This window comes from Miniopterus schreibersii (genome assembly GCF_964146895.1).
Source record: "Miniopterus schreibersii genome assembly, chromosome: 19".
Taxonomy (NCBI): Eukaryota; Metazoa; Chordata; class Mammalia; order Chiroptera; family Miniopteridae; genus Miniopterus; species Miniopterus schreibersii.
In genome coordinates this window covers 22,092,247-22,115,918 of record NC_138119.1, presented here as the reverse complement: position 1 = coordinate 22,115,918, position 23,672 = coordinate 22,092,247, and the positions used below count along the sequence as shown (strand labels likewise).

At 50.6% G+C, this 23,672-nt stretch overlaps 1 protein-coding gene across 1 annotated transcript; it reads left to right on the top strand.

Annotated features, from left to right (window-relative positions):
* Positions 1 to 498: 498 nt before the first annotated feature.
* On the top strand, positions 499 to 23,285 carry NCF2 (neutrophil cytosolic factor 2). The gene is made up of 15 exons (XM_081120505.1): positions 499 to 801; positions 2,401 to 2,483; positions 9,108 to 9,216; positions 11,343 to 11,477; positions 12,338 to 12,445; positions 12,810 to 12,869; positions 14,258 to 14,301; positions 15,558 to 15,699; positions 16,081 to 16,149; positions 17,039 to 17,120; positions 18,761 to 18,783; positions 19,196 to 19,347; positions 19,471 to 19,582; positions 20,454 to 20,631; positions 22,811 to 23,285. The coding sequence occupies exons 1-15, from the start codon at positions 628 to 630 to the stop codon at positions 22,921 to 22,923; spliced, it is 1,584 nt and encodes a 527-aa protein (XP_080976631.1). The 5' UTR covers positions 499 to 627; the 3' UTR covers positions 22,924 to 23,285.
* The last annotated feature ends 387 nt before the right edge of the window (positions 23,286 to 23,672 follow it).

The following is a 23,672-nucleotide window of genomic DNA, read 5'->3' as shown; positions in this document are numbered from 1 at the left end:
GAGCTTCATACGTGTTCATAAAAGTTATCTCAGACCCAGACGGACGCCCAAGACCATCCTATCTCAGAAATGTGCTAACTACTCATTTTAGCTCAAGGTAAAATACAAATATTTCAAGATGGTCTATGAGGTTTTGAGAAAGTGAGCAAGGAATTCATATAAGACTGGAAAGAACTGGCCTCTCACCCAACACCTTCATTCAACAAGGGTGTGGGAATCAGGGCCCAGGGAGGTGCACGGACCTGCCCAAGTCGCCCTGAGCCTGGCAGAGCCCTGGCCCGAGGCTGCCGCAGAAGGGGGTGGCAGAAAGAAAAGACAAGCTGGGTAAGGGAGCAGAAGCATTTTGGGGAACTGAACCATCACAGGCAGAATCTGAGGCACTTCCTCTCTCCCCCACACTCCGCCCCTCTTGCCCTGTCTCTCTCTTTCCTTTTCTCTCATGGCAGGGTTATACGTCAGTTTCCGAAAGGTGGGGACATTTCCTGACGCCTTTGCGACACTGGGAAGCTGTCTTAAGGGAGGCTGGACCCCACTCTGAGCACCGGGACGGGACAGTGAAGGCCCGGGGCTGCCCTGCCCTCTCCCTGACTCCTGCCAGCGCTCACAGCCTCCTGGCTCCACCTGACCATGTCCCTGGCTGAGGCCATCAGACTGTGGAATGAAGGGGTGCTGGCAGCCGACAAGAAGGACTGGAAGGGAGCCCTGGATGCCTTCTCCTCTGTCCAGGACCCCCACTCCAGGATTTGTTTCAACATCGGCTGCATGCACACAGTTCTGGGAAATTGGGCAGCGGCAGAGAAGGTGAGTGAGTGGAGGTGCCTCTCCTGGGACTCCCCTGAGCCTTTGTAATTAGCATTCTCAACCCTGGCTGCACTTGAGAAGCTTCTTGGGAGCTCTGTAAGAACAAGACCTGCCCAGGCACCCCCCTCCCCCGCCTACAGAGGTCCTGATTTAATTGGCCTGGGGAGGGGCCTGGGCAGCCCTCATTGTTAAAAGCCCCCCAGATGGTCCTAATGGGCAGCCGGGGTGGGAACCACTGTGGGTTCTGCTCTCCTTTCATCTCCATCTATTAACTCCACATCATTCTGGAATCGGTCACTAACCCCTTTGTGAAGACTCCCCTGGTTATGTTTTCTTCGGGGTACTCCTGCTGGCCACACTCAGCATCTCCCTGCTTCACACCTGATGACAAAACACCTCGTTCTGGCTTTCTGAGACTTTCACATGTGTGGTGAGCTTAGAGGTCGAGAGGATGCACGTCAGTAAAATAGGTTTCACCGATGTGACAGTTCATCCATGTGACAATTACATGGGGCACCCTTTTAAGGATTCTGAGGCCGGTAGGAGGAAATCATATGGTGATTGACTAATCATGTCTGCCGGGGGCACAGCGGGTGTTTTAGCATTGTTTTCAAATATTTTTTTCTTTCTCATGTTCCTGAGTAGGGGGTTGAGCATTCCAGCATCACCTTTTGGGTTGGTGATGGGAAGCTGGAAAGGGTATGGGGTTTGGAAGCAGAAGATCTAGACTCAGGTCCCAGCTCTGCCTCTCTCTGTATCTTGGGTCCTCGGCAAGTCATGCAGACTCCAGCTCTCAGTTTCTCGAGGTTGAACATCTTGCGGCTTAAGTGAGGCATCACCTGTTAAATGTTGCGTCACTTCGCACAAGGGTGTGAATGTTAGTTCTTATTTTTACCTTTAAGCCGGTCATTGCAAGTCCCTGTGGACAGACGACTGGCTCCCCAGCCCCCTTAAAGAGCCAGTTCCTCCCACAGCCAGCCTCCTCTCAGGGGCCTGCCAGGGGCCTGGGCAAACAGCACCACAGATTTTGTGGAAGCAAAGTGCACAATGTGGGGGAGGAGCTAGTTCGGGGCAGCTCTGCTGGCAGGGGCTCCTGGCAAGGCTGGGCAGGCCACCGCTCTCCTCTGGGCTCCCTCCACGCCGTCCTCCAGCCGCTCCTGATCGCTCGCTGCGCTCCTCCTCTCCTTCTCCCTCTCTCTGCCTTTCTCTGATGTCCTGCTCGAGTCCTTACTCCTGGCATTTTTATCTGCATTCGTATTTGTTATTATTTTAATTATGTAATATTTATGTAATAAAATTTCTATAATAAACAAGTAAAATACTGTAGCTGACATTTTAATTGTTATTTTCACTATTGTAATCCTGTCAGTGGTCTTGAAAGGCAGATACTAATATACCGAGGAGAACACTAAGGTTCAGGGAGATTAGGCAACTTGCCCCACGTCACGCTGCCAGGAAGTGACGACACAGGGCGTTTTGACTCTGGGAGTCACTGTAAACACACCAGCGTTCCAATGGCCCCTGTTGCCTGGCCCTGTGGCTCCTTCACACCTCACTGCTGGCTCCTCGGCCCCAGATGGAACCTCGCTCTCTCCATAGGCCTTCTCCAGAACCATTAACCGAGACAAGCACTTGGCGGTGGCCTACTTCCAACGAGGGATGCTCTACCACCAGATGGAGAAGTAAGTGGGCCAGTGCTGCACACGTGGGGGAGTCCACAGAGAAACCCGGAGGGGCTCGCAGTGCTGCTGGCATGGGGGCTTGAGAGGCATTCCCTAGCCTGTGTTGGGAAGTGTGGCTAGACCTCCCCTGGGCAGTTACGCACTCAATCAGCAGGAGGCAGAAGCCTTTCCCGGGAATAAATCAGCTGTGTCATAGCTCACAATGGGCCCAGTAACCACCACAGGCCTGGCATTCACCCCACGAGCATCCCTAATGGATCATCATTGGACAGTGCTGGTTGTAAATTGTTGGCCATCAGGGGAACACCCCTGGTGGTCCACTACTGGGAGGTATTGAGCTGTCACACAATGAGGATTATCGTGAAACTGCATTGAAACCTTTTTTCATTCCTGCAGAATGTTTCCAAAAGCCTAGTTTAATCCAATCAATGAAATATTATTCAGCCACCAAAATGAGAAAATAAACTATTAACATTATATGTATAAGAGCATATTGACAGAGATAAATAAGTAGCATATTTTTAAATATAGAAAATAGTTCACAGTAGGTGTTAAATTTAAAACACAGGTTTCAAAAAAGTATGTATAGCACAAGCCCATTTCTGTTTCAAAGAAGGTCTATGGAAGTCTACGGACCAAAACGTTGTCAGCAGTTCTCTCTGGGTGGTGAACTTACAGGGATTTCCATTCCTTCCACCAGCCTATCTGTATTTTTTAGTGTGTTTATAGTCACTACAAAATAATTAGTATAAAGGTAAATAAGTAGAAAATCAAAGTTAATCTCAACGTCATTCCCCTCCCCAAAATACCCCAATAACAAACATGCAACTAACAAAGGAAAAATAAATATTCCAAGCATTAACTTAGACTATTGTAGGGGAGGGCAAACCTTTGTAGAAACTGTTCATTCCATTGGTGGACACAAGCTCTAGCGAGAAAGATTTTGGCCCAGGCTAATGAAGAACCTCCAGTGAAAATGGTCAGAGCATGATGTGGGCAGTGTGTGTGTGTGTTTATGTGTGTGCATGTAGCGGGGGGTGGGGGGTGGGGGGGGTGTTGGTGGGGCAGAGAGGAAGCTTCAGAGAGTGTCCAAGCATTGGGGTGGGGGCTGGGCTCTGATCCTGTGCAACCTTGCAGGGCTTTGATCCTGCGGATTGGTCAGAATCCCAGCCTGTAAGGCCGCTGTGCTCAGCTATTGCCAGGGGCAACTACAAGAAGCTCAGAAGACTTCCAAGATGTAGATTCAGTCAATTATCTGAATCAGCAAGGGAGGTAAAGTCTTCCCGAAAGAAAGACCACACAGAGGTCATCAGGGAACAGAAAGCCTAGGATTGAGGTGTACAGAATATGCAGGGAAACCTGAGCACAAATCCTCCAGTGCATCTTTAATCTCAAAAGACAAACTCGAAGGCCATCCTTTAATTAGCTCTAATAGCTTGTAATGAGGAGAGACACCAGCAAGAGGAAAGGCTCCCAGAAGAAATTTCTACACGAAAATGCCCAGAAGTCCCTGAGCCTGAAAGGCTTGGGTTTTGAGAGAGTCAGAAAGATCTTAGAAAGATCTAGAAATAAGACCCAGGATTCAATTAGCATTCTATTGATCGTAGTTAAATCTGAGAGAGAAATCTACGAAATGCTGTCTTTAACTCACCGCCAGCCTAGTGAGGAAATATAAATGAGGCACTGTTCCCCACCTTAAGTTGCCTCCTTTTCTTTCTCTCAGCCTGTAGGCCTTGGTGTCCCCCCTCCAAGGTTCTGCTCTTGACCCTTTCCCCTTTTATCACTATAGCAGAGGTTGTTAAAGGCAAAATGTATGGGTTATCTTCCCAGAAACACACACACAGCATATACATACTTTTACGGCAATTTCGGGGGGGGGGGGTCAATGTCCCCTGAAAATCTATACGTGAACCCTCAGGGATCCTACCTTGTCCCATCGTGTTAGCCTCCCATCTATAGCCGCCTGGCTACTAAATCTCTACCTGGGATCAACCCAGGATGTCTCTTGTCCTACACCTTGTCAAGTTGGCTTCTTAAATTCACCCATTCCTCTCCATCCCCACCAGCACTGCCCCGGTTTAGACCTCATTTTTCACCAGGACTGTTGTAAGTGTTGGGGGTGGCGAGAAAGGAATCAGGCGTTAGACCAGTGGGGTCAGATTGGACCTGGGTTCAGCAACCTCAGTACTTGAGTCTAACTAAGTACTGGAAAGAATTCAGAGCCAAGGCTCAAACTATAAGAGAACATTTCTTTGGAAAATCACTGAGGTGGGAGAACTAATTTGTAGGAGAAATGGGCTGAGGAAACAAGTTAGAGAGGCAAAGGAAGCTTTGGAGTGAGGAAGCTAATGGTAAAAATGCACCTGGGCGGGGAAGGGAAAGGGAAAGGTGAGGATGTGGGCTCCCTAGAGGGAGAGCGCTCCAGGTCCTCTGTCCTAAGGGTGTTACGGGTGGAGATTTTAGGGGAGGTCCCAGGGGAAGATCTCAACAGAATATTCAGCCGTTTCCCAGATGTGTCCTTTCAGCGTCTAGGTCTCCACTGATTGATTATTCAGCGTCAGGGCAGGGGCTCATGATCCAATGCACTGGTCCTGAGGTCAGCCTTGGCTTTGCTTGGCTGGTTTTGCTGCTTTTCTGGGCCTGTGAAATATAACTGAGGCCTAGATGTTATCTCTAAGGAGGAAAGGTCAGGAGGTCCAAACCACATGACCAATGATATGCCAGGGGAGGAAAGGTCACCCTGGGGGTGAGGTCCCACCCTACAATTGTCCTTTGCTAGGCACCCAGGGTTTTCTGCCCCAGTGACTTTCTGGACCTGGCCCATTGTCCTTGCTCTGCTCACATCTGTCTAACTGACTGCCACATAACCACTTCCAAATTAATTACCCAGCCACCAACCAGTCTTGTCTTCTCCACTCTTATTCCAGACTGATCTCCTTTAAAAATTAATATTATCTGCTTAAGAACTTCCAGTGGATCCCATTACTACAGGATACAGGCCAAATTCCCTCACCTGTTCCTATGTGGCCCAGCTGCGCCTACCCACTTACCCTCCAGTGGGGTCCGCCCAGCCACTCAGCCGCTAGGGCGGCAACCACTCTCCTCTGTGCCTCCTTTACAGCATGTCTTCTCTATGACAGACATTTGCTTAGGTATTTGTCTCCTCCGCTACTCTGTGAGTTTCCTGAGAGAGGAAATCTTTATTTATTCAAGTTTGTATTTCAATACTTAGTACAGTAGTTAATAAATGCTTATCGAATTAATTAAACTGAAGTGAGAAAAATTTAGCCTCTGCTTGCAGGAATTTATTAAAAGGGGGAAACAGGTCACGACCACCAGTAACTATAACGCAAGGCAGGATGGGCAAGTGCTGTAAGAGATATTTTAAAGTAAGGGCCATGGAGAACTGGAAAAATGACTTCTCAGTGAGTGGGTTAGGAATTCCCTTGCTTTCCAATGGGACGTTTGAGGGTGACAATGTTATACGTGTATTTTCCTCTTGGTTTTCCCATTTTCATATGTCCTGTTGCTCTCCTGTCATTGTAGAATTCCTCAGAACAATGTTAGGGAGCGTGTCTGAGAAGGCCGGTGGTGTCTCAGGGATGACCATGGCCAGGCTGTCATCTGAAAGGGGAAGGAAGCTGCAGGTGTTTCAGGCCCTGGGCCTTATGAATCTGGGAACTGCTATAGTAACAGTTACAGCCTTTATTTATTTATTTATTTTTAACCTTTTTTTTTTTTAAATATATCTTTATTGATTTCAGAGAGAGGAAAGGAGAGGGAGAAAGAGAGATAGAAACATCAATGATGAGAGAGTCATCGATCGAGCCCGCAACCTGGGCAGGTGCCCTGACCCGGAATCGAATCCCGATCGTCTGGATCCCAGGTCGACGCTCAACCACTGAGCCATGCCCGGCCGGGCGTGGCTCAGTGGTTGAGCGTCGACCTGGGATCCAGTTACACCCTTTAGATGTTGCTGGCCCAAGGAGGTGAGGCAGCAAGGCCTTTGTCCTGCAGTCTGTGACACTGGAAATGGTGGCCTCCAGCCCATCACAGAGGTGGTGGACGCTTTGACTTCTTTCAGCTGCGAACACTCTCTGTTATCATGGGCTCTAGACTGCACGGGGCTTGGGTAGAACAGGAAAATCAGGAACACAGCAGTTACTAAGAAACCTTTCCAGGGGGTGTTACAAAAATGAGAATTATAAACCCTCTGAGGCTCAGAGCCTGTGAAAAGCCAGGCAAGCTTGCCTCTGAGCTGGTGAGCCCCTGACTAGGGGGTACAGGGGCTTGGGTCCAGCGCAGCCAAGGCTCCCAGCGGGGTGTCATTGTGAACGAGCAGAAAGCTGCCAGCACCTTGGCCTCCTAGGGGACACTGTGCTTTTCAAATGGCACGGAAGAGAACCGAAGGAGGGCTGGAGGTGGGCGGGGGCTGCCGGCTATTTTGGAATTTCACTCTGAGCTGATTCAGACCCCGTGCAGGGAAGCAGAGCTGAGCTTCAAGGCCAATGCGCCCGGGGCGCGGCTCCCAGGAGCAAGCGCGGGCTGAGCAGAGGCCTGCAGCGGGCAGTAAGGTGACGCTTTCAAGGGAAAAACTGACATTTAGCAGGGCGCTCCCCACCCTGTTGTTGTTTTTAATACAAAGCGAGCACTTTGAATGATTTGTGGGTTCTCTCCGTTTCTCTCCCACCAGGCCCAGATGTTTTGACATCTGGATGGGCTAGAGAGCTAGGGGCAGGATTTGTTGGGATCGCTCAATACCGGGCAACACCGGCAGTGTCACTTCACAGCCGAAATTCATCCACTCCACCAGCGCTTTTGCCAGGGAGGAAGCACACTGTAGGTTAATGCTGACAGTCCCCGGAGTGTGCCTGGAGGACTGCGGGTCTCCCACAGGCAGGGACACGGTGGCACTGCACGTGCCCAAGGAAGGGGACACCTGCGTTTCCACCCCCCTCTCCTGGGCTCAGTGAATGGGAGCCAGTCCCCAATCTTCCAGCCTAAGAAGAAGGAGAGGGAAGGCCCCAAGGATGTGTCGGGATCTTGAAATGCTTCCTGATCCTTAACCAATGGCCTGTGTAGTAGGTTTTACACGCCTCTTTATTAACAAGGATTTGCGAGAGAAATCCTCTCTTCTGCTTTTTCCGTCACTGCGACAGCCACTGCTGCTGTGAGACTCACTTCAAACCCAGCGGTGACAGAATGTCCAGCTTGTCCCCCAGCCACCCTGGGGACACTCTCCTTAAGACTCTCGACTAGCCCGCCCTCCTGGTCATCTCCACGCTTCCCTGAGATCAGAGTTCCAGCTTCTACAGTCACATATTTTTATCTCCTGATAATATGTAATAGTCTAGGGTGTTAAGAAAGAGTGTACTAAATGATTGGCGTGTGAATTTAATTGCCAGAGTTTTAGAACTGAAAAAAATCATCATCATAATATAAATTACGATGTGTGGCAGGCACCGTCCTATGCCTCGGAATGCTTCACCCCACTTAGCTCTCACAGCAACCCTGAGAGGCACGTGCTCCTGTTTTCCTCTGACCCTGAAATGAGGAGACAGACTTAGAGAAATTAAACAACATGCCCTTTGTCATAGATAGTAAGTGGCAGAGCCTGGAGTTAAGTCCATGTGGTTTTGACTCCAGAAATTAGATCCGGGACCACCTACCAGCAAGCTCTTCACAGCCCATGCTCCTGGAATATAATACCCCCCTGCTACACAATGCACCCCTTATGTTATGGACCCAGAACCCGAGGCCAGGGAAGTAAGTTGCCAGGGTCTCCTGGCTGGTAGCAGAGCTGATGGCTCTGGCCCCAGTCTCCTGGCCACTGTTCGAGGGCACCCTCCTGACACCAAACCACCTCCTGCGGGTCCCCAGCAGCCTGAGCCAAATTCCAGGTTTGCCTCCAAGAGAAGCCACACATGGCAGCTCTGGGTCACACAGTGGTCTGGGGCTTGTGGTTCAGTTGCCTGGTGGGAGACACACACACAACCAGCAGCCAAATTTGTTCTTTCCAGGCTGGGGAGGGGCTGGAGTTGAGGGTAGCTTGTTTTTTGCTATTGCTCCCACCAGGCCAGGGAGATCAGGGGCAGGCTGAGGAGACCTGGTCCAGGCCCTGCCCACACCTCCGTGGGCACTGCTGATGTGACCAGCCCCACTCTCTGCCATGAATCCACCACAGCAGCCCTGATCCACCTTAAGCCAGTCAGCACAAGGCCAATCCAAGAAAGCGCAAGGACATGCCCGGAGCAGTGTTAGAAATGCTGTCGGCTCCAGCGGTGGTTTCTTTATCCCATAGTCGGGGGCGGGGGGGGGGGGGGGGGGGGGAGGCCAGCCTCAAAACCAAGAGCTAAATTGGACTCAAAAGAAGCCAAGGAGAAAGCTCTGGGCAGGAGGGGGATGTCAGAGGACACCCTCAGAGCAGTGTCCCTGTATCAAACCCAGGGGAAACCTTGCACCCTGAGTTCTGTAGAAAACTAGGGCTCAGGGCTGGCAAAAAACTAGACGGTTAGGAAGGCTCTTGTCCCAGGGAGGCAGATGGAGAAAATGACACAGACACACATTTATTCCACAATTTTTCCTCCATGCCCCGACTGGTCTACGTTTTCCCCTGTCCTGCAGATATGATTCAGCGATTAAAGACCTGAAGGAGGCGTTGACTCAGCTGCGAGGGAACCAGCTGATAGACTACAAGATCCTGGGGCTGCAGTTCAAGCTGTTTGCCTGTGAGGTGAGGAGGAGGGGCCCAGGCTGGACCCGAGAGTGTTGGCCTGTGAAACTATCCATAATAATTTGCATCGCTCAAGTTGACAAGCTGTTTGCCCAGGATTATACTAACAAATCCAAATCATGGGTTCACTATCCATGCAGGACCTGCCCTGACCTTGCCCAGTTCCCGAGTCACAGACCACGCTCATTGCTATTCATGGTTCTGGCCTCATGTACTTGGTTGATTACCCAAAGAGAGAGAATAATTTGGCACAAATCTGTCCCCTCTCAGTCATGAAACAGCTCAAAGCACAAATTTAGGAAAGTTCTCCATAGAAGGAGAACTTCTTTTCTGTATCACTGAAAAAGAGAAACATGGCTGGCTTGGATTTCACAAGTTAGTGTAGTCTTTCCAACCCACCCTCCCCACACCCTTCTTAAACCTCAAATCCCCCACTAGCTTTGAAAACTAAAATCCCTGCAAATATCACAGATCTTTATTTAGAAGAACTGCTGAAAAATGTCCCCTTGCTTTAGTTTCTCAGACAGGAGAAGCCAAGTGTTTCCAGGGTCGCCCAGGGCTAATAATAGCATCCCCAACTGCCAGGTCCCCTGGGGCCATGTGTCCCCATCCAGCCCTGCAGCAGGCTAGCAGCTTACTTCACTTCTCCCAGTCCAGGGAGATGAGGCTTTGCAGTGAGACTTGGCTGGCCTTGGGCCAGCTGCTACAGTAGAGTTTTTCAACCGTGGCACTTTTAATATGTTGGACCAGATCATTCCTGGTTGTAAGGGACTGTCCTGTGCATTATAGGATGTTTAGCAGCATCCCTGGTCTCTATTCACTAGATGCCAGTCACACCCCACCCCCAGAGTGACAACTTAAAATATGGCTAGGCATAGCCAATCAATCACCCCAGAGCAAGAACCACTTCCATAGATTTAAGGGTTGGGACACCAAGGAGCTCTAGCGAGAGGATCATGAAACAGTGGCATCGAAGCAGAATTCCAGGGTAGGGATGTTCCTCCTGTAATTGGCGTGAAGATGACCGTGGGGCAGGAAACGCTGGCTGTATGGGCCTCTCTGTAAGTGAAACTGGACTTTTCAGGCTCTAAGGCCTCTATGCCATATGGGAGCCTCCAGGCATTTACCTACTTGTAAACCACTCCTGCCTTCCACCAGATCTAACCCTGGCTCTGAGAAACCCCACCGGCTTTTTAAAAAAGAGGCCTAGCCTTTTCCAGTCCTGGAGTCATAAAAACCTAGTATGGAAAAGACCTAAAAAGAGACTGAATAGGAAGTTTTCAACAGCCTCGAGTTCTTCTTTTGCTCTGCACACATGGTCAAGGGCAGCCGGGCCAGCCAAGTGTGTATGCAGAAGGCAACTGCTCCCTGAGGCTCAGAAACAGCCTGGCAAGGGAGTTTGGCTTTTTTTGTTTGTTGTTTGTTTTTATCTGGCTGATGCATCTAAAAGATTTGATTCTATGTGTAAGTTGTGAAGCATAATACTAAAACAAACACTCATGAACCTCCCACCCAGCCCAAGACCTGGAAAATTATGGCTGTTGGTGAGAAGACCATTGCCCCTGCCCCAGGTGAGGCGCTGTCCTAGGCTTGGGCCGAGTCCCTTTCCAGCTTTGGCCCATAGGGTGTCCTCATTCCCACTGTTCCACAGCCTCGCCAGTGCTGTGTAGGGCCGGGTTCTGCGGGGGCTGGGGTAGGACGATGCCTCTGGAACCTTCTTCCTCACGACCTGCACCTGCCCAGTCTCTTGGCCTAGGCTCAGTGGCAGGAGCTGTTTTGAGAGACCACACACATATTTTATTCCCAGCTCTTCAAGGGGCCTTGAGCCTGTCACTCTTCTTGATACTAAAACAACACAATAGTTCTTGTTTCCTCCTGACCTACTTGGTTGTCAAAAAATGTACAGGATGTTGGATTTATGCATTACGTGATGTTCACTCAACACCGTCTCCTTGTGCTGGGCGTGAGTCCATAGCAAGATTGAGTGTATATTTTAGACGTTCCCAGGGGAGCTGGGAAAGGGAGAGACGTCACCAGGCAGCATCCCAGGAGCATCATGCCAGCTCCTCCCCGGTACCCAGATGTGGAACAGTCTGTAGTTTACAGCCTGGCCGGTGCTTTTCCAGGTGTTATATAACATCGCTTTCATGCATGCCAAGAAGGAGGAGTGGAAAAAGGCCGAGGAACACTTGGCACTGGCCATGAGCATGAAGTCTGAGCCGAGACATTCCAAAATTGACAAAGCCATGGAATGCGTGTGGGTAAGTGCCCTGGCGATGTGGGTGGAGAAAGGCCGGCACTGCATTTGGATTTGTTTCAGCGGGCATGCGATTGAGAAACCATGGACGTGGTGCTTTTACTTTCTCTGAGTCATGGGCAACACTCACCTGGGGGTATAGTTCCATGCAGGATCTTAAACCTGGAAGGGCCAAGAAGCTGAGGCCTAGAGTATGGGATGGCAGAGCCCTGGCCAGGCTGCCCCCCGAGTGGGGCTCTGTGGCAGCAAAGGGGAGCAGAAGGCTGGAGCCAAGTACTTGAGGGTAGAGGCTGTGCCTGCTTGCTCACTGTTGAGTCCTAGCAGCCTGGCACAGTGCCAGGCACATGATGGCTCTCAGCAAAAATGCATTGATTATGTGAACAAATGCTGAAAATATCCATAGCTTGTCTGAGCACATTTGGGATGAAGCTCGTTTTAAATCAGATTTTTAAAACACCAGGAACAAGGGGACACAAGTCAGTCTTAACATGCCTGCCCAGGTCAGCGGACACAGATCCCAAGACAGCACTGTTCTGGGCCACCCCTGAGGTGGTGGTGTCTCCTACACTGTGACAGCCCCACCCAGCCACACAGAGAGGAAGAGGGGCAGCTCCCTTAGGAAAAGAGGGTTCTGGGCAAATAACACAGACAGGTCCACACAGCCCCTCAGTGGAAGGTGACGTCGAAACAAACTCTTATTGCCTCAGGCACCCTGAAATAATAAGTTCCGTCCTTACATGTTTAGCAAAAGTGCTTCTGCGAGGTTGTCTAATGGCTCCTTGCATGCACTCTGTGAGGGAGGCAGGACAAGCCTCGTTACCTGCGCTTTGTAGGTAAGGAAATACTGTGCTCTCTGTGTCACAGAAACAGAAGCTGTATGAGCCCGTGGTGATCCCTGTGGGCAAGCTCTTTCGACCAAATGAGAGGCAAGTGGCCCAGCTGGTCAAAAAGGATTACCTAGGCAAGGCTACGGTAGGTTGGTCTCTCAGCTTCCCTGGAGTCTCCTAAGGCATGTGGGCTGTGCTGAGAGAGGTGGGAGGGACTCCTGGAAAAGGGTACCCCCCTTGTGGCTCTGCCCTGGGGTGGCAAGGAGAGACTGCTTACAGTGCGGGGGTCTTGTTGAAAGACGCTTCTAGTTTATTTTCTCCAGGTTCCCCTCATTCCTCCCTTCCAGCCTGACCCTGGGTAAGGGCCACGGGGTGACTCACAGGATGCTAGTCCTGGGGACTGAGCCAGTGAGAATGGATCAGGCTGTGAGAAAGGAGGGGGCCTTGGGGAGACCACAGGAGGATGGGGGAACATGCTGGCAGAGCCCTCACCCCCCCTTCAATTTCAGGTGGTGGCATCTGTGGTGGATCAAGACAGTTTCTCGGGGTTTGCCCCCCTGCAGCCACAGGTGAGCGGTCCCTCCTGCTCCAGGACCTAGGTCTCCACAGCTCTCTGCGAAACATCCAATTGGGGAGCATGTTTCTGCTGAGCTACCTCCTTTCAAGGGCTCCTTCAACTGACTCTCATGCTGCTGAGGGTCCTGCCTGCCATTCCTGGTCCCGGGCTCCACGACTGGTGGGCAATAGAGCAGTTTTAGGCTTAACCAGGCCCTCAAGGCTTCAAGCCCTCGAGAAACCAGCCGTTCTGCTTCCCCCAAGTGCATCTTCACTTCAAGTTCTAAGAGAGCTGTTGAGCATCTCTCTGGAAGCTTTGACTGTTCTCTCAGAAAACTGAAATGCTAGCGAAGGCTTTGGAACAATTCCTCTTCTCGGATACAGGGGCTAGTAGGGGCCTCCCGGGAGGCAGGGGGCCTGGGGCCCTGAGCTCCCCTGGCAGCGCCCATCGGCCTGTGTGCAGAGGGGTCCCTCAGGAACCCAGGGAGGGAGCCCACAGCGAACCGTGTTTCTGCCCCAGCTGGGCTCAGAGACATGGTTCCAGATGGACTGGATGACAGGGGCCCATGCGAAGGCAGAGCGTCCTCTGGAGGGAAGAGGGCAGGACAGGCCGCGCAGGGCCTGAGCTCTGTCGTGAGAACCATGGTGGGCAGGGGCGCTGGTCAGCATCGGGGGGGGGGGGGGTCTGAGCAAGGCGCCTCCACGCGGGTCTGCACACGCCTGGTCACCCCGAGGGCGGCACAGCCAGCCTGCCAGGGCCGGAATGATGACCCCTGGCCCCGAGTGTGACCAGTGCTGGGGCTCTGGAGGGTGAGATGAGCAGAGCAGGCCGGAGGTTCCAGATTCATTGATCTTTCTCACACTGAATTGTGGGAAAGCTCGCGGAGGCCCCTTGGGCTTCAGGGCAGCCAGACGACTCCGGGAGGAGAAGCCGCCAGGTAACTGGACTCCGTGGTACCCAGCGCAGAGCAGGGAACACCACTGAAAGGAGAGTCCTCCCCGGCCAGTGGCTCTCGAGTCGATTTAAATGCCCCCAGTGTCATGTGATAGAGCAGACATTAATTATGGAACAGAGCTTTTTGGAAACTGTCCTAACGAAGGGAGGGAGCTCAAGGTCAAGAGCATCCTGGTGGTGCCATGTTGCTCGGCGACAGCTCACCGGCTCTGGAAACCAGGCCTGGCCGAGTACGAGCTGCTGTGCTGGTGAAACCCAGCCCTAGGGAGCCGGCGGGGGTGTTATTTCCCAGTGTTTAGTCGGGGTACGCTGTGCCCTCTCCCCAGACGCTGTTCCGATGGAGCCAGAAATGCACTCTGCGGGTTTTCTGGTCCGGAAGAGGCTCCGATTACCACTAACAGTCTGTTCTCTCTTGTCCTGCCTTCCTTCCTCTCGAATGTTCAATAGGCAGCTGAGCCTCCGCCCAGACCCAAAACCCCCGAGATCTTCAGGTAAGTTGGGGACAGATCAATACGCAAAATATACAAGCTCCAAGCCTGGACCGACGGCAATAGGGGGGTGGAGACGATGAAGCTGGGGTCAGGGTCTCGTCTGTGGTGGGACTGACCCTGGGAGCCTGGCTACAGCTACGTGGTGCTCCTGTGTCCCCATGTCAACGTGCACAGCCAGCATGTAGCGAGGGGCTGCTGCGGAATGGCAGTCACGTCCCATGGGGCACAGCCACTCCCTCCCAGCAGGGGGACACTGGCCGAGGGCTGCAGGCGCCCAGCTCTCTGGGGCCCAGGGAGCTAGAACGGCCTGGCCTTTCCTGTGTGGCTCTTTCCACTCCCCACTGGCACATGTTTTCTGAAGAAGAGGAAGGACAAGAGAAAGTCCTTCCCCTGTAAGATGAGCAGCACAGCCTAGAACGTTCTTAAGAATCGCCTCTCGGAGGAAGCAGCCTCTCTCCCCACCCACAAAAGGCGGCTTAAAACAAAGTGCAAGAAGTGCCAAAGCAACTGCCAGAACGAGGGGCCCGGGTTAGCTCATTCCTTGCTCCATCGCGGGCGGAGTCTGTGTCCACCGTGTGAATACACACAATGGTTGGAAACAAAAAAAAGGCGGAGGGGACAGTGGCAGTGGGGAGCGAGAGGCACCCAGAGGGCCCGGAGTGGGCAGAGGAGCGTGAAACTACATCAGGCCACCTCTCAGCCCGCACCTCGGTCAACGCTCCAAACGCTCCAGCGCCTTGGAGAGCCAAGGTCTGGAGGAAAAGGCGAGGGGGAAATGACCCGTGCAGCTCAGAGCAGGCCGCCTCAGGACGTGCACACACCCGACTTCTCTCCTCGCAGCCCCTCCTGGGCGCCCCTCCCCTCCCCTGTGCCCGCCTGACCCCCACCCCCGCTCTCACCTGTCTTCCACGGGGCCTTTCCCTGCGCACTCACCTGCCCACCCCAGCCCAGGCGTGGAGCTGGCCAGACACACCCAGGGCCTTCCTCAGGAGGGCAGGGACTGCACTGCTATCCTTGTCCCACTGCCTGGATGGCTGTGGAGCACGTTCACGTCCAGCCCACCCCCAGAGGCCTCTCGGGAGCCCCGGGAGCCCCGCGCTCTGCTCAGAGGCACATAGGCGGTTGGATGTGGAGTTAGAGGGTGTCTGGAGCAGTCTCCCGGCTCCAGGCCCACTCTGCGTGACCTACAGTGGGAGGGGACGCGAGCCAGGCCAGACAGTGGATGGGATCTTGTCTCTCTCCCCCACCCCCCCCAGGGCTCTGGAAGGGGAGGCTCACCGTGTGCTGTTCGGGTTTGTGCCTGAGACACCAGAGGAGCTCCAGGTCATGCCCGGGAACATCGTCTTTGTCTTGAAGAAGGGCAATGACAACTGGGCTACGGTCATGTTCAACGGGCAGGTATTCAGAGGCCCCGGGGGTGGTCTGGGCAACATGGGATCCTGGCAGCTAACAGCAGTTTGTTGTTTTTCTTGTTTGTTTTTTTGAAATATATCTTTATTGATTTCAGAGAGAAGAAGGGAGAGGGAGAGAGATAGAAACATCAGTGATGAGTCAGAAAAAAAGAAAAAAAAAAAAGAAACATCAGTGATGAGTCAGTCATTGATCAGCTGCCTCCTGCACGCCCTCCACTGGGGATTGAGCCCGCAACCTGGGCATGTGCCCTGACCAGGAATCAAACTTCGATCTTCTGGGTCCTAGGTTGATGCTCAACTGCTAAGCCACGCCCGGCTGGGCAGCAAATGGCAGTTTTAAGCACCCATATCTCCTATCTTTTTGCAGAAGGGGCTCGTTCCCTGCAACTACCTCGAACCCGTCGAGCTGCGGATCCATCCTCAGCAGCAGCCCCAGGTAAGGTGGCACCAAGGCCTCACCCATCTCCCCACTGCCAACCACTGACGGACCTCCCCACGGAGGGGGAAGCGCCGTGTGGAAAAGGTGACAATCACTGAAGACAGACTCACGGGTCCCGAGCCCACCCAGAGCTGGCACCAGCTGCCCAGAGCTGAGCCTGGGATGAGGGGGAAAGCCCAGAGGTGCTGAGCGGAGAGGCATCTTCGGGACGGATCGGGCCCACCCACCTTTGTGATTCCTCCTGGTCACAGGGGATGGGACCCAACACCTATAGTCTAGGAAGGTTAGGTCTTCCCAGAAATGTCCCCTTTACCTGGAAAAATAGTCAGTGTATTGGCTGGTAAAATGCCCAGAGACAGAGAGAGAGAGAGAGAGAGAGAGAGAGAGAGAATGAGGGGAGGGAGGGAGAGGGAGAGAGAAAGGGCAGACCTGTAGAGCCCTGAGTGAGCAGGCTTGCCCCTCACTGCTTCTGAAGCCACTGCCAGGCCCTGTTACCCCTCAAGGACCACCCTTCGCTGGGCCTGGGCGCGGTCTCTGTTGGATCTGAGCAGCCATGTAGATGGTGGAAGCAGTGACAGTTGTCCTCTGTGGGCTTGGTCTCCCGTGGTTGGAATCATGGCATCCAGATGACTTGGAAAGCTTTAAATGAGGCAAGGGGAGGCCCTTTAGGAGGGGGTTGGATTCTTAGTCACCAGGCCCACCCTGCCTCCCTTTTAACCCCTACCTTCATCTCCCCTGAATGTCACCAGCACTCCAACCTTTAGGAAGTCGTTTGCATCTGGCTCTTTTCCCTGGGGGTCTGCCCCCAGCCTGCCCCCCTATTCCTACTCTTGCCTAAGAACTTGTCAGGATGAAGGTTCTCACCATCTGTTCCTGTCACCTCCAGGAGGAAGACTCCCTGGAGTCTGATATTCCAGCTCCGCCCAGTTCCAGTGCTCCTGGAGCACCCCAGCTGTCACTGTCACCAGGTTAGTGTCCCTGGAACAGCATGCCGGGCCTGGGTGAAGGAGTGCTCCAGGCTGCTTGCAGGATATTCTGGTTTCTTTTCCTCTCAACATGCCACTCAGCTTGTGACCACTCAGCCCCAGAGCCCGTCTCTCCTGCATCAGCCAGCCAGCCACCCACCCACCCACAACACCAGAGAGTCCCTTCTTCTTACCTGCAGCAGAACACACATGGGCTTGGGTAAATGTGGCTGATTTCTGGGGGGCAGTGAGTGTCCCAACTCAAGTTGTCACCAAACCCCTCACTCAATACTGAAACCAAGTCCCAGAAGGAACAGCTGAAGTAACTGCAGTTACCTCAGAAGGGGGTTGAGTGGCTCTTTTCAAAGGTCTGAGGTACTCTATTATCTGGAAAAGAAACTGTTCTGCGGAGCCCTCAGGGACAAAGAACCAAGAGGCAGACATGAAAGGGAGATGCTCCTGATGCGTGGAGAGCGCTGCCTCAGGGAGTAATGGGCTCTTTGTCACTAGTGCAGTTTGAGCAGATTCTGAGTGTTTCGTAGAGATGCAATGAATAGGTGGTTTGTCCAGATTCTAGATCAGTGATCATCACGCTCACCAGATCCTCTGGATCCCCTGGGATGCTTCCCACACCCATGTTTATTTAGAAAAATGTCAAAGCCACAGAAAAGTTGAAAGTATGGTACAAAAAACACTAGAATACTTTTTACCTAAGTTCACCAACTGTTAACATTTTACCCCATGTACTTGCCCCACTCCTCTATGTAATTTCTTTTATCTGAGCCATTTAGATTCATGACACTTCACCCCACACCGCAGCAGGTACCTCCTAAGAACAAGATCATTCTTCTGCATAGCCCCAATACAACTGCTATAGCCAGGAGAATTAACTAATATTATATACATTATATGTATATCGCATATTCAAATTTCTCCGATTACCCTCCAAAACATCCTTGCTAGCTTTCTTGTTGGTTTTTCTGTCTGTCTAGGGGTCCCTCAGGGATCACCTATTAATCTAGGAAGATTTAAGAGTATAAATACCTAGGCCTTTGATTCTGATTTTTTAGGACTGGGATTAGACTTAGGAATCTGTATTTCTAGAAATAATTTCCCAAGTGATTTTAATGATCAAGCTTGGTTTGAGATCAGTGGTCTTTTTATTAACCATGAATCCCATCATATATTTATGTATACTTCTCTTATATAAATGACATGCATATTGCTAAATCAATATATTATACACATGAAAGACAGACACAAACATAAAGGAAAGGTAAAAGTGGTTCTAACATTTGTTCTTGTGGCCCCTGGCTCCTCTCACGTTCCCTGTTTGTCTTTGCTTTGGAGCCACTGGTGTAACTGACCTTCGGGGTCCCTGCTGACTCTGTGGGTTGGTGAGGGTGGGCAGTCCTTTGGTAATTACCCACAGCTCCCTAGAAGCAGAGACTGGCTTCCTCGGTGCGTTCATGGCTCCCTTCTTCAGTCCCCAGAGAGAGATTTTCCCCATGTTAAGGTTAACAGTTCCCCCAGAGATGAAAGGGTGTGGAATTGGGTGTCCTGAGAGGTTTCATTCTGTGTATGAAAGGGGCTGGTCAAGAGAGTTCATTCATCTTTTTTCACCCCTTACCTTCTCCATTTAGGTCAGAAAGAAGAAGAGTCCAAGGTAACACTTTTCCCTGGTGCTATTCCAAGTGGGAGAGACTGGGAGAGCTTGGGCTGTCCACCAGGGGATTGTCTCCCTGGATTATAGAGAGAGTCCCAAAGAAAGGGTAGACCAGTTGCCACCATACTCACATTCATGTGCTAGGGACCCCTCAACAACCCCCCACCCCAACCCCACCTCCATGCACACATCTCCTACTGGCTTATAGCTGGTAGTCCAGATCTCACTCAGTAGGAACCCCTATCCAAGCAAGAGTTGGGCTAGAAGACCTCCAAAGACCCTTCAGCTTACTTACTGAAAGCAGTTACTTGTGGCCTCTCCCTATGCTACCAGTAAAGCTGTGGTGAGCCAGGAGGTTGCCAAGAGGAAGCCGCAGACACTCATGAGTTCCCTTTGCTTTGTCTCCCCTCAGGAAATAAAGCTCAGCGTTCCCATGCTCTACACGCTCAAGGTGCACTACAAGTACACGGTGGCCATGGAGACTCGGCCCGGACTCCCCTACAGCCAGGTCCGGGACATGGTGTCTAAGAAACTGCAGCTCCTGCCGGAACACACTAAGCTGAGGTGAGCTCCATGCAGGCGGCAGTTAGGGGACAGCTGGGGACCTGGGGCTGGTCTAGAGGACAGAAGAGGAGGATGGCTTTGCACTGATGTGCTCTGACTTGGTTCTCACTCATCTCCACCCAGCTATCGGCCCAGGGACAGTCATGAGCTGGTGCCCCTTTCAGAAGACAGCATGAAGGATGCCTGGGGCCAAGCGAAAAACTACTGCCTGACTCTGTGGTGCGAGAACACAGTGGTGAGCGCAGGGAGCCCAAGGGTCATGCTTCCCTGGGTCATGTTCCTATCAGGCCACTTCCTCAACAATTCGACATCTACCGAGCACTCCTTTCATTCTTCTAGCCTCAATCTCAGGCGGGGACACAGGTTCAGAGAGGTTACACTGCTGATAAGCAGTGGGGCTGGGATACAAACCTAGTCTTTGGAGCCAATAGCACTAGGAAATGAGAACTTTTAACACTCAGTACAGCATTGAGCCTTGCAGAGTTTCTAATGTTGATTCCTTAAATCCTATGATTCACATCTCTAGAAACTGCATCCTTCCTCAACATCTGTGGGACAAAAATGAGCATAATGCTCATGGCCTTGGATAGTATGGCACCATGCAGTGGTTCTCAAACTTTAGCAAGTACCAGAATTACCTAGAGGGCTTGTTTAAACAGATCCCTGGGCCCCACCCACAGGGTTTCTGATTTAATGGGTTTGGGATGGAGCTGAAACTTTGCATTTCTACAAGGTCCCCAGGTGGTGAGTGCAGGGGAAAGGGTGTTGGACTCAGTTAGACACCTAGGTTTGACTTTGCATTCTATAACTTACTAGTGACTCAACCTGTTTCTCCATTTGAAAAGAAGTAACAATAGTATCTACTCTACCTTTTTAGGATTATGAAGTTTTTGGTAAGATTTGACGACTACATATGGTCCTGCAGACCTTTAGCTTCATTTACCCAACCATCTATTAGGTCTATGCTTAGACACTGATCCCAAACCTGCCTTTATGAGTTTATTTCCAGGTGCTACACTGGTATTTTACCGACTGAATCCTTTAGTGATGTTCACTGTTCACTGTCCAGGAAGTAAGGAAAACTAACGGGCCCTTTATTATTTCAGGGTGACCAAGGCTTTCCAGAGGAACCCAAGGAAAGTGAAAAATCTGATGCTAAGAGCCAGACATTAGAACCTCAGCTTAAGGAGGGCAGGCAAGTGGTAGCCCTTTTCAGTTACGAGGCTACCCAACCAGAAGACCTAGAGTTTCTGGAAGGGGACGTGATCCAGGTTGTATCCATGGGTAAGTGCTACTCCTGGATTACAGAAATTAATTTACATATTAGCAGAAATAAATTCAAGGGCAGAGAGTAGAAAACATCACTAACCTACAAACGAAACTTGAGCCAGTGGTTTCAATTTCCTTCCCTTTCAGGTGGAGGGAGCAAAACTGAGCACTCGGCCTTTTTGTTTGTTGCTCTGACAGGCAGGGAAGGAGCAAATGGCAATTTAAGTAACATTTCAGTACATTCAAAGGTGGCTCCGATTTAGAAGTCATGGATTCTCATTCCCAGAGTTGACAAATTGGGAAGTGGTGGGCATCATTTTGCCTTTGCACCACGCCATACAACACCTATCTTCTGCAAGCCATAGTTCTTTGGATATATGTACTTTTGAAGACAAGAGTAGAAGGGGGTCAATTTTGTCTTAAAAGCAGCTATTTAGACTTACTCTGTGTCTCTGGTGACTTTCTTGATTCTGGTAGGAATCAAACATTAAAAATGGGAACAGCAAGTGGGGAGTTCTTAGTGCTTCGTAAACCACAGTGTACCCAAGCGTCCTTTGGCGAGTTTGTTAAAATTCCTTGGCCCAGCTCCCAGAGATGCTGAGTCAAGTCTGGGATGGGACCCACAGATCTGTGTTTCTAACAAGCTTCCAGTGATGCTTGTCTACTGACTACACCGAGTTCTCTAACTGGAAGCAAATGAGTCCTATCAACAGCTTTGTTCAGATGGCTGAAATGTGCATTAGCAATGCAAAAAACCAAAAAACTAATACTATTATCAATTGTAACAGAAAACCCATCAGATTAAGAAATGAGAGCAGGGGATTTTGCAGTTAATGAGGTGAAGCGTGAGTATACAAGTGCGTGGCAATTAACAGTGCGTATCTTCCTACAGGAAGAACGGAAACTCAATGGCAAAAACTGGGTTTAGTAACTCCCTGTACCATCTTCTAAGTGTTACTATCAACCAACCAGCTAAACTGTCCAGAGCTTTTTTGGAGGTGGGGATGAGATAAAAACAGAACACATAGAAAAACTTTCTGGGTAGATATCGAGAGAAGGGGATGTAGTTGTTACTGTGATATGTACAAGTCTAAGTTGGTTTAATTCTGGAAGTTCCCATATATTTTAAAACTATCGTAACATTTAAATAGAAAACAGAATTCAGCATAAACACTGGGTGGTGCTGGGGGTGAGTTTAACTGTATTCAACAGTTATGAGATGGTTTCATTCACCAAGTTCCTCAAGCTTTAATGTGAATTACCTGGGATCTTGTTAAAATGGATTCCCACTCAGGTTTGGGGTAGGGCCTGAGATTTTGCATTTCTAATACACTCCCAGGATCCAGGACAAGCCAATGCTCCCAGTCCATGACTTGTGCTATAAACAGGAAAGATCGAGACAGTGGACTGCAATTAGAATTACCTTGGGGGAATTTGAGAAAACATTCTGATGCCCAGCCACACCTCACATCATTAAAACAGTTTCTGGGATAGGATCCAAGAGCCAGGGCCTAATGTCTGATCTGGATGTATTACACCCAAAGACGAATTTCTGAGCTGGCTGTGTGGCCTGGTGGGTGGGCTTTGGCGATCACACCTAACCTGTCTGATATTTATTGGCAGAATGAACCCAAACAAGCCCTTTTAAACCTCTGGGTCTTTTTCCTTAGTAAAATGGTAATATCTACAACTGCGTTATTACGAAGTCTGAGTATATACAACCTTGTACAGTGCCTGCATTTATTACAGGCTCAAAATAGGGGCTTTTAAAATCCTTCTTTTATAAACATGGATTGAACCCTCACGAGCTGCAACTCTCAGTTCTTTAACCATCTACTAGTGAACATTCACTAGCAATATACTTAACCAACGGCATGTCCCTTTCCTGTAGTCAAAACAAAGATTCCCAGCAAAGCTCAGATAAAACGCATTAAAAAATGGTACCTAACGATCCTTGTTCAATTTCATCTATTTCCCCTTTTGAAAAGTCTAATTCTTCTGCATTTCACTGCTCCATTATCATGTCAAAGACACAGGCGTCCACAGGATGGCTAAGTCCTATGTCCACTCTTGCCTCGAATCACTTTCCAACAGTGACCGTTCCCTTAGCACAGCGAGGGGTGGAGGCGCACCGAGGAACGGTCTGTGTGGAACACCCAGCCGAGGTCACTGTCTCTACTTTCCCTTCCATCAGTGAACGACGAATGGCTGGAAGGGGAGTGCAAAGGGAAGATCGGCATTTTCCCCAAGGCTTTTGTTGAAGAACTCACAGCTGCAGACATGGACAGCACGCCCAGAGGAGTCTAGGACATCTCACAACCTACGACATCAAAGGAAAAAACTACCATCTCGTTTGTAAGATTTAGGACGCCTCTGCGGTGCACGGTGCCGAGACCATTATGGTTTGGAAGTGTTTGCTAATCTACTTTTCCCTGTTAAAATTCAACCTATTAAACAATGTGAGAATTTAGGATTATGAACACTTTGGGGTGGGGTAGTGGTTGGAAGTGTCTGGAAGGCATGAGGGGGTCTCCCAGGGTGATGTTTCCTCCTGGCTGCCCAGATGTGCTCACTTTGTGAGAAACTCACTGAGTTGCACAGATACCAGTGCACTTCTCTGTATGTGTGATAAAAATAAAAACCCAAAACACCCAGCGTGCAGGCCCAAGGCTTAAGCGTCAGTAACTCTACTTCTGTACACTACTATCAGACTCCTGGGGCCTGAGCTAACCGTACAGGTCATTCAGGAGGCACACACAAAAAAATTAACTTTCTTTAAGTCTCGTTGCTTAAACAGAACCCCCCACCCTGCCTTCTTCTTGTGAGTTTATAGGGCTTTGTTAAGTTTTTCAAGTGTGCAGGTGAGGTATAGACTGAATCAACATCTAGGAGGAAGGCCCAGCACGCTGAAGAAATGCAACCCCAGAGTTGAGAACAGTTACTACTGTTGCTGCCAATCAGACTTAGTGAATTTTATAGGCCAAAAGGATAAGCTCTCTCTGACTTAGGCAAGTGCATTCCTAACAGAGAAAGTAGGGATAATGGTGGATGTGCTA